Source organism: Panthera uncia, unplaced genomic scaffold (assembly GCF_023721935.1).
Source record: "Panthera uncia isolate 11264 unplaced genomic scaffold, Puncia_PCG_1.0 HiC_scaffold_593, whole genome shotgun sequence".
Lineage (NCBI taxonomy): Eukaryota > Metazoa > Chordata > Mammalia > Carnivora > Felidae > Panthera > Panthera uncia.
Genome location: NW_026059752.1, coordinates 25699 through 36211, shown reverse-complemented (window position 1 = coordinate 36211; position 10513 = coordinate 25699). Strand labels below are relative to the sequence as shown.

General features: G+C 36.7%; 1 protein-coding gene across 2 annotated transcripts in view; it reads right to left on the bottom strand.

Moving 5' to 3' along the window:
- Nucleotides 1-269: 269 nt before the first annotated feature.
- The window catches only part of LOC125918248 (serine/threonine-protein kinase B-raf), a 29208-nt gene continuing 18964 nt past the window's right edge, over nt 270-10513 (bottom strand). Inside the window, exons 3-6 of one of the 2 annotated variants that reach the window (XM_049624267.1) lie at nt 8156-8259; nt 7203-7305; nt 2332-2480; nt 270-1389 (exon numbers count right to left, since the gene is read on the bottom strand). In XM_049624267.1, the coding sequence (XP_049480224.1) occupies nt 1242-1389; nt 2332-2480; nt 7203-7305; nt 8156-8259 (504 nt within the window). In that variant the 3' untranslated portion in view covers nt 270-1241. The remainder of the gene's footprint in view (nt 1390-2331; nt 2481-7202; nt 7306-8155; nt 8260-10513) is intronic. The other variant, XM_049624268.1, reaches the window with a different exon arrangement.

Below are 10513 nucleotides of genomic sequence, written 5' to 3'. Positions count from 1 at the left end.
GAAAAAATAGCATTACCTTGTGAAGAGAGGAAGGAAGTAGGGTTCAAACTGACAATAAATATTTCTGATCTTAACTATCTCTGGAATATTATAAGAGAGAATGCCATGTGAGGACTTTATTTTTTTTTAACCATATGCTTCCAAATATAGCATAATTTATTCTGCCTCAAACCCAACAGAGAAAGAGTATGCAGACATGTGTAAGAAATTCTCCAACAAAATACAAGTATCTATTAAACTCATCATCTTTTTTCTTTTTTTTCCTACTATGAAGCTTGAATATATGATGCCTTTATATTATCTTTAAAGTCAGTTTTCTCATTTATCCTCCACAACTAACAATACTATTAATTTTTTTCCTTACACTTTGTGCATATCCATCCCTTCTCCATACAGCCCACTTCAGGTCTTTATTGCCACTCGTTGTCTCCACTATGAACAGCACCTGAGTTGGCCTTCTTCACCCTAGACATTTCTCCATCGACCTATCTCTCCTTGCTACGTGGTGATCCTTTCCCTAAAATCATTTTGACCAGCCAGTTCTCTGCTCGAAAACTACCTTTCCCCCCTCTTGTGTTAAGTCTTAAGCCTAACTTCTAGTCTGAATTTCAGCACTCTTCATTATTTGGGTTTACGCATGTTACTTATCAACTTGATTAGCCTCTGTTCACGGTCTCTCAAATCTACCATCCCACCACCCATCACCATGCTTTTTATTCCCTGGGCTCATCCAGATTCTGGAATCCACATCCCATTTCTTCACTCAATGTTCTTGCCTATACTCACTACTCTCTCTTCTATGGTAAACATGGTAATATTTATGTCCTTCTCACATCATTTAAAATATTACGTCATAAATTGCAGACTATTTTTAAATTGTTTGCCATTGTCTCATTGGTTTAATGCTGCTTTTCTAAATGGGAATCACAGACTTCTATATTTGATATTACCTAGTAAAGTGATGAGCACAAGGCAGGAACTCTAAATGATCTGCTGCTTGATTTTTTTCCCAGGCTGGTCCTGAAAGAGTCTAAGTCAGTTTTAATCCCACGTACCTTTACCGAATTCATGTGCATTTGCCTGATGTGATAAAATTGTGTACATTTGCCTGTGTGATCATTCATTTGTCTGATGTGATAAAATAAGTTACTTGGAGAAAAATCCTTAATTTAACAGTCCAAGTGTTGGAAAGGTTTATAATTAACCAAAAGATCCAAAAGAAACCAGATCAAGTAGCATTGTTATTGAACAGCAGGAGTCAAGTCATACCCAGGAGAATCGGAGGGGGGGGCAGAAGGGGACGATCCAGACGTTAGGGCAGTCTCTGCTATGGAGGCCTCCTCCTGTGGTATTGGGTGGTGTTCAAAGAACTTGGAGACAAACAGCAAACTGTGAGGCAAAAACAAAAACAAAACAAAACAAACCTAACTTGTGCAAAACCCAGAAGCTTCACACACCAGAACACATTATAGAGTTAACAGAAATATTTGAGATCAAATTCCACTTTCAGAAATGACTGTTAAATTCAATTAGTCGTTTTTTGCCTAAAGGCTTATTTAAAAAGAATTATATTGCACTTTGAAAGGCAAGCTTATAATCTAGAACTAATTGTTCTATCCAGCAAATTTCTATATATTAGAGGGGAAAAATCATGCTTTATGGTTAAAGAATTAGAAGAAAATGTATCAACTGCTAAGTTAGATTACATCAAATGTACTTTAAAGTACAGAGTTGAATTCTCTTTGCTCAAGTGATCAAGCAAAGTAATAAGACCTTAACGGTAGTAGCAGCAACAGCAACAACAAAAAAGATTACAATAGACTCAGTCTAATCTATTAGAGAAACTGTGGCATAAAGCAAATAGAAGTTTTAGAAAGATACACTGGGTACAAAGATTTTATATCTTACTTTCAAATAAACTGGGCGGGGGAGGTTGAAGGAGAGAGAGAGACACCGAAAGAAAGAGAGAGAGAACACACATAATTTACAAAATAGTGATCTGATCTGTGATCCAAAAATATAATGGTTAACTTAGTTTAAATCACACCACTGTCCTCCCAAAAACCATCTATCAGTGATGTCTATGGGCAAGGGAACTTTATTCATTAGAAGAGAATGTAACACATAAATGAAATGTACAGCTGAATCAGGATTAAATTTGGGGGAGCAGTACTGGCTACACTACATTGTATTCCCTAGCCACCCTTTTTTAATTCCCTGTAACTCTATTGGAAAGAAAATTCCCAGATTCTAAGATACTCTAGTTTCACATTAAGAAAAGTTAAATGTAAAATGGTAGATAGAAAAGAGACTTTTTTTTTTATTACTTACTCAAGTTGGTCATAATTAACACACATCAGTGGAACCTCTGTACTACAACGCTGGTGAAATTTATAACCACACGTTTGACAGCGAAAACCTTGGAAAAGCAGCTTTCGACAAAAGTCACAAAATGCTAAGGTGAAAAACGTTTTCCGTACCTGCAAAGTAAAAACATCAGAGGGCATTTTAAAAACTTGCAAGAATCTTTTTAGAAATCAGCTTATTCACTCTCTTGCTTAAAATAACAAATCTTTAATATGTTCATATCATGAGAACTGCCTTACACACAAAGATATTAAAATGAAGACCAGGGGGTTCAAGGCAATAGATGAACCATATGTACTTATCTCCCACTCAATATCCAATTTAGAAAACTCAGAAGTCAAGAAGATGGAAAGTGAATAAAAGACTGGAAACTATTTTCAACCTGACTCCATGAAAGTAAAAGTAGAGATAACAAGTACAAAGAGGGAACAGGCGTGAAAGGAAGGGTGAGGGCACACTGTAACAACTGTACCACGAAAGGAGTTAAGTGATGTTTGCTGCTGCTGACAGAACAAGAAACAATGGCATTCTATTTATTTATTTATTTATTTATTTATTTATTTATTTATTTATTTTTACATGGTGGGGTGGGATGGTATATTATTTAAAGGGGAAGAAAAAGGTAAGGTTGTAACACTACAAATGAGCTAATTCCCTATAAAATCAGTGATCAGTAAATGATGGCCGAGGTTGATAAAGCAAGGAACTCTGGCTTAAAGTTACTACTTCGTAATAAGAAAAAGAAAACCACCCAAAGAGCTTTAAAACAGAAACAGACTAAGATAAGGGATAGGAAAATCACCTAAAAGACAGTAAGAACCACGTTTAACAAATTATCAGTTAGAGAATTAGAACACCTAAATGGGTTTGTGAACATTCCTCTATGGGAAACTTAAGAACTCCATGTCAGAAGGCAAATGATCTACAACATGGGTCACATAATAAGAACTGCGTCAGGGAGGCTCTATCCTGATAACTACTGAAGCCAGAAATTATTTTTAGAGTATTTGTTTTACATATAGAATAAGCAGAAAATATAAGAAAGATAAATACCGAAATGTTAACAGAGGCTATTTCAGAGTGGTGAAAGCATTTTGTGCTTTCAAAGGACTCTATTTTGTCCTTTGTCTTTCCTATATACCCTTAATTCATCTCAGTGTCTCAGACAGTTTTAATCACAAACAATAGTAAGAAGTATATTTTACATCATGACCCAGGACATACCTTTATTCATGTAACAGTATTTATCCTGACCATATATAATGTACATCAGAACTTTCTATTCCATGCAAATGCCTTTCATGAGCCAGTACGTTTATTTCAATACCCACGGTATACCAAACTCTTTTCAACAAACATACATTTAGCAGGATAAAAAGATATTTAACAATAATGTCTCATCAGGAAAATGATATCTTGGCACATGATACATTCCAGCTTTTTGAGAACATTCAGGTGATTTCAAGAGTGGCTCTTGTTTTCTTCACCTAAAAAGGTCTACGTATCACTTTCTAGAGAATATAAAAGGCAACTACTTGTTTTTAGCTTTGTTACTTTTCCATTAGAAAACCTTTAACATTTATGTGGCCATTACTCGCCAACGTGAGGATTTTTTGTATTTCTCGCAGGATCTCAGAAGATAGAGCACAGAAAAATACAAAACGTGTTCACAGGAATTATTTTATAGTCACCTGATCCTCTTTGCTAACCATTTCTCACTCATCTGATAATATGTTCAGTTTCATGAAGCCCTAATTTCTTTTTTCATTAATCTACTCACTTGCAGTCTTTCTTCCTGTTACTGACTTCTACTTGAAACCTACGTGTACCAGGCTGTTTGTGTATGTACAGAAGAAAAAAACACACAAGGCAAGAGGGGAGGAGGAAGGGAAGCAGAGAGGAATGGAAATGAGAAGCAAACGTGGGTATGCAGGAGTATAAATTGTGACATGCACTTGAAGATATGAGTATACTCTTGTCAATAAAAGTGGGCACGGGAAGGCAGATTTTCTACCTTTCCTGCCACTTCCACCGTGTCAGTTCCCAGGGATTTCTGGAACCCAGACAAATACCAAAGGAACTGCTTTTATAACGGATTCTATGGAACCAGGAGGCATAAACAGCTATCCTCCAGTAGCCAGCAAGATCCAGCAGAGAGAAGCAAAGAGAGGAATTCTTTCCCTTTCTTAAACGGAACGCAGGCTTTTCCTCTGCCTCTACATGGCACTCACAGCAACTGTTCTAAAACACAAATCCATTCCCAGGTCTCCCCTGTTTACAAGCATTCAATTTCCAATTATTTTGGAGAGAAGTCCAAGTCTTTAACATGCCTTACAAAGACTCCCACGAGCTGGACTCTTCTTACTCTAGCCCTAACTCTTGCTGCACTGTAACCACCCCGTCTCCAATTTGATTCCATACCCCCTGAACTTCTTTCAGAGCTGGTAAGTACCATGCTTTTACACTGTTCCTTCTGTTGAGAGTATTCTTCCCTCATCCATTGGGCCTTAGCTTAGATAGTTCTTCCTTTGGGAAACTTTCCTGATCCTCCAAGGCCTGGTTAGGAGTCTCTACTCTGTGCATCTACTGTAGTTTATACATACACGGTAATTAAGAGTGTTTATGAAATGTTCTTATCGAATCATCTGTCTCTCTACTCTAAGGCAAGGATATTGTTTTTCTCATTCATTGTTATATCCCCAGATCAGAAACAGTGTTGGTAAATGGAAAGGTCTCAATAAATATTTACTGGCAAGTCTCCAACTGTGTTGTGAGGATTTTTATACTCTGCAGTTTGTTTTCATTATTCTCTTGTGGCAAGGACCTTCCCGAGGCACTACTTTAACATTAGATTTTTCACCTCCTCTTAACTAATTTCTAGCTAAGAAGAATAATTAAGAAAAAGAGTAGTAATCATTGTGAAATGTAAGCTCTACTGTTTTGGGATCCTAAAAACTTAAAATTATCTTCAGATTTATCCACTCCAAATTCTACAAATTAAAAAAATAATAAATAGTAATGAACTTGCTAGGTCATCATTACAAAACTACTTGCTACATAGTAAATCTGACTGACAAAATTCATCAAAAAGATGCCTTATTTATTGGGGCACCTGGGTGGTTTAGTGGGTTAAGCCTCTGACTTCAGCTCAGGTCATGATCTCGTGATCCATGGGTTCAAGCCCCACGTTGGGCTCTGAGTTGACAGCTTAGAGCCTGGAGCCTACTTCAGATTCTGTCTCTCTCTCTCTCTCTCTCTCTCTGCCCCTTCCCTGCTCACTGTCTGTCTGTCTCTCTCTCTCTCAAAAATAAGTAAACATTTGGGGTGCTTGAGTGGCTCAGTCAGTTAAAGCATCTGACTTTGGCTCTGATCATGTTCTCACGGTTTGTGAGTTCAAGCCCCACGTCAGGCTCTGTGCTTACAGCTCAGAGCCTGGAGCCTGCTTCACATCTTGTGTCTCCCTTTCTCTCTGTCCCTCCTCCACTTGTGCGCTGTCACTCTCTCTCTCTCTCTCAAGAATAAACAAGCATAAAAAAATTTTAAAATAAACATAAAAAAAAGATGTCTTATTTACTGAAGCACAAATTATTCACCACTAATGGAGCCCAGAAAGCACAAACCCCCAAGGAAATCAGCTCATCATTCATCTGTTTTAGGAGTCCGGCTGTACTGATCACCAAAGCACACGAGAAAGCACTGGATGCCCAAAGGTGAGCAATAACTATCCATCTAGAAAAAATAAACTATTGTCAAAACTCCATATACAATACAAAGTAAGAAGTGCATTCCTGCCTTACAGATCATTCTACTCTAGGCTTCTGCCTATCCTTTAGAGGGTAAGTTCTCAAACTCTGGGCACTATACCCTCATCACTAAGGTGGAGATGTCCCACATTCCAGGTCTCATGCTGGTGGCACTTAGCTTTAGGCTAGGTTCCAGCAAATGCAAACCCCAGATGAAGGGAGAGGTCCTCAAGGAGCACTACTCCACTTCCATTAACTCATCCTTCAGAAACATTTACACAAGTGTATCAAGCTGTATGCAAAAATTCTGTTTAGCCCTGTACAAAATAGATTTTAAAACCCCTTATATGTCTATTAATAGAGGAGGGTTAAATATGGGCTATTATGCAATCACTATAAACACAAACCTAGGTGTACCGATGTGGCAAGGGATCTATGATACACTGTTGAATTTTCTTTTCTTTAAGATGAAGAATATCATACAGAATATGACTCCATCTTTCGTTTAAGGAAAGAAAGGGAAGGGAAGGAAGGAAAAAAGGGAAAGGAAAAAACTTTGGGCTCACAGGTATAAGCACACATTTGTATATACAGAAAGAGTTTAGAAGAATACAAAATAACAAATGGTCACCCTCTTATTTTCATTTTTTTACTTGATATACTTCTGTACCATTCAAATTTTCTTTTTAGTTCTTTTTTAAAAAAAAAATTTTTTTTTTTGAGAGAAAGAACATGCACGCGGGGGATGGGCAGAGAGGAAGAAAGCGCATCTTAATCAGGCTCTACCTCACGACTGTGACATCATGACCGAGCTGGAATCAAGAGGTGGACACTTAACTTACAGTCACCCAGGTGCCCCTTCTTTTTAGTTCCTTTTAAGGAAAGTCATCTATTGCTTTTTCAAGTTAAAAAGAAAGTATATGATGAAAATAAAACTCTAGTTTAAATACAAAGTTTTTAAAGAACTGATTTTAACCTAGGCCAAATATCAATCCCTAACTTACTCATCCATATTGCATATTCCTTAAATAAAAATTCATGCACAAGAACCTGAACGTTTTTGACACTCAGAAAAAATGTACAAGTACATACAAAGTTGTGAGTTGTAAGCGGAACATTTTCCAACACTTCTACATGCAATTCTTCTCCGGTGAGCCAGGAGATATCAGTGTCCCAGCCAATTGGTTTCTTCTCTCTGCAAAGTGTAGACACAGCCTTTCTTGGTTAGCGTACCTAAAAATCTTCACGAACCTCATGCTGAAGATATGAAAATTGGTTATTGAGGGGCTAGTAATGGTGAGGGAGGTTTGGCTCCCTGGTCTTCCATCGTTAGAAATTTAAATGGCAATAAATTAATTTTTAAGTTTACCCCAAATAAATGTATCACTCTTGGACAAACAGCAGGGTAAAGAGATGTACTCTTTTCTTCAAGTCAGCTCCAGAAAAGACCTACAACAGCAGAAAATTGATTGTTCCTAGGGTCCCCCCTCCAAAAAAAAAAAAAAAAAAAAATCACAGGTACGGATTTATCTATCCATTCAAAAAAAAGTAAAAACTAAAAAAATAAAAACAGCACTCAAGGGACAACATGCCCCAAAAAGGATATTTTTTAAAAAACAGGATTCAAAATTTGGGGGGTCTTGGCACAATTTTAGACACTTTTTTGAAAGAAAAACAGTTTAATATAAAATGTTAATTTTGATAAGCCTTTTGTGAAACTATGAATTTATATTAAAAATGGGCGTGGGGTAGAGTCCGTTATTCAAATAAGTCACACTCTAAATGGTTCAAAAATTTTAAGATTCTCCAACTCCAAATAAAGTCATTTGATCAGAATAACAAAATACTATAATCACACAAAATTGTCTAATGTTAACTCCTCAAAAGGCTGGCAAATTTTCTTTAGGCTTTTTTTTTTCTTTTTTCCTAAACTTACATTTTAACACCCTAGGTTTGGGTAAAGATGCTACAGAACACCCCAAAGTTCAATGTCTGAGGTTTTTTTGCCTTTTTAAACAAAATTTCACATCACATACAAACCATACCCATCCTGAATTCTGTAAACAGCACAGCACTCAGGGATTAGACCTCTCATCATCAGAGCTTTCTTTAGACTGTCCCGGACTGTAACTCCACATCTTGCAGGTACCTATAGTATCAGAAATATATAGTATGAGGTAAAAGGAATAAATTATATATTTTTTCGCATCATTTCATAAAGCTCAATACCTTACCTTTATAATACCTTTAAAATGTCATACGGATTACTATGTTAGATACAACATCATTTATAGAGCTAACTTAGTATTAAAGCAAAATCATGACTCAAGTATCTATTATTCACCAACTGAAAGCAAAACTGATTTTGTTTTTTATTATGAAATATTTTGTACATATAGAAACAGAAAGTATAACAGATTCCTATATACCCACCACCGAGAAACAACAAGTCAACATTTAAAGCAAAATCAATTAAAAACATTTTTTTAATTTGAATATAGCTGACACACATTACCTCAGTTTCAAGTGTACAACATAGTGATTCAACTTCTCTATACATTATGCTGTGCTCCCAAGTATAGCTTACTATCTGTCCCCATACAACATCAGAATAGTAATATTCCCTATGTCTTTCACCCCCATGACTTACTAATTCCATCAACTGGAAGTATCTCCCCCCACTTCCCTTCACCCATTTTGCCTATCCCTCTATTCTCTGGCCCTCTGGCAGCCATCAGTGTGTTCTTTGTAGTTACCGGTCTGATTATGCTTTGTGTTTATTCCTGTTTTATTCTGTAGATTCCACATGCAAGTAAAATCATATGGTATAGGTCTTTCTCAGTCTGATTTATTTCACTTAGCATAATACCCTCTTTGGCAAGAGCTCATCCTTTTTTTTTTTTTTAATGTTTGTTTATTTTTGAGAGAGAGAAACAGACTGCGAGCAGGAGAGGGGCAGAGAGAGAGGGAAACACAGAATCTGAAGCTGGCTCCAGGCTCCGAGCTGTCAGCACAGAGCCCGACGCAGGGCTCGAACTCAGGGACTGCAAGATTATGACACGAGCTGAAATCAGATGCTTAACCGACTGAGTCACCCAGGCACCTCAGCTCATCCATTTTTATGGTTTTGTAATATTCCTCTGTGTGTGTGTGTGTGTGTGTGTGTGTGTGTGTGTGTGTGTGTGTGTGTCTGCTGTGTCTAGGACTTCTACTACTACTTTGAATAAAACATGTTATTCATTCTTTCTTTCCCTTTCTTTTTTGCTTTCTTTCTTCCTTTCTTTTTTGATTAACAGCCATTCTAATGGGTGTGAGGTGGTAGCTCCTTGTAGCTTTGATTTGCACATTCCTAATGATTACTGTTGAGCATCTTTTCCCGTGTTTGTTGGCTATTTGTATATCTTCTTTGGAGAAATGTCTATTTAAGTCCTTTCCCCTTTTCTTAATCGGGTTGTTTACAGGTTTTTTGTTGTTGAGTTGTAGGAGTTTTTAAAAATACGTTCTGAATATTAACCCCTTATCATATATATGATTTGTAAATATGAAAAGAAGTTGTCTTATTCCATAAGTTGTCTTTTCACTTAGATGACTGTGTTCTGATTCACATAGTTTTGTGGGGTTTTTTTATTTAAATTCATGTTAGTTAACAGTGTAGTATTTGTTTCAGGAGTAGAATGTAGTGATTCATCACTTACATGTAACACCCAGTGCTCATCCCAATAAGTGCCCTCCTTAATGCCCATCACCTATCTAGCCCACCCCCCCCCACCGGCCTCCCCTCAACTTTCAGTTTGTTCTCTATAGTTAAGAGTCTCTTATGCTTTGCCTCCCTGTTATTTTATTTTTCCTTCCCTTCTCCTATGTTCATCTGTTTTGTTTCTTAAATTCCACACGAGTAAAATCATATTTGTCTTTCTCTGACTGACTTATTTCATATAGCCTAATAATCTAGTTCCATCCACATTGTTGCAAAATGGCAAGATTTCATTCTTTCATCTTGGAATGCCAAGTAATATTCCATTGTATATAAATACATCTTCTTTATCCATTCATCAGTTGACAGACATTTGGGCTCTTTCCATAATTTGGCTATTGTTAATATTACTGCTATAAACACTGGCCCCTTCAAATCAGCATTTTTGTATTCTTCAGCTAAAAATGTAGTAGTACAATTGCTGGGTCATAGGGTAGTTCTATTTTCAACTTTTGGAGAAACCTCCATACTATTTTCCAGAGTGGCTGCATCAAAGCTTCTGATTCATATAGTTTTTAATTTTGATATAGTCCTATTTCTCTATTTTTACACGTTGCCTGTACTTTTGGTGTCTTACCTAAAAAACTACTGCCAAGTCCAGTATTGTGAAGCTTTTCCTGTATGTTTTCTTCTAAGGGGTTTTATAGTT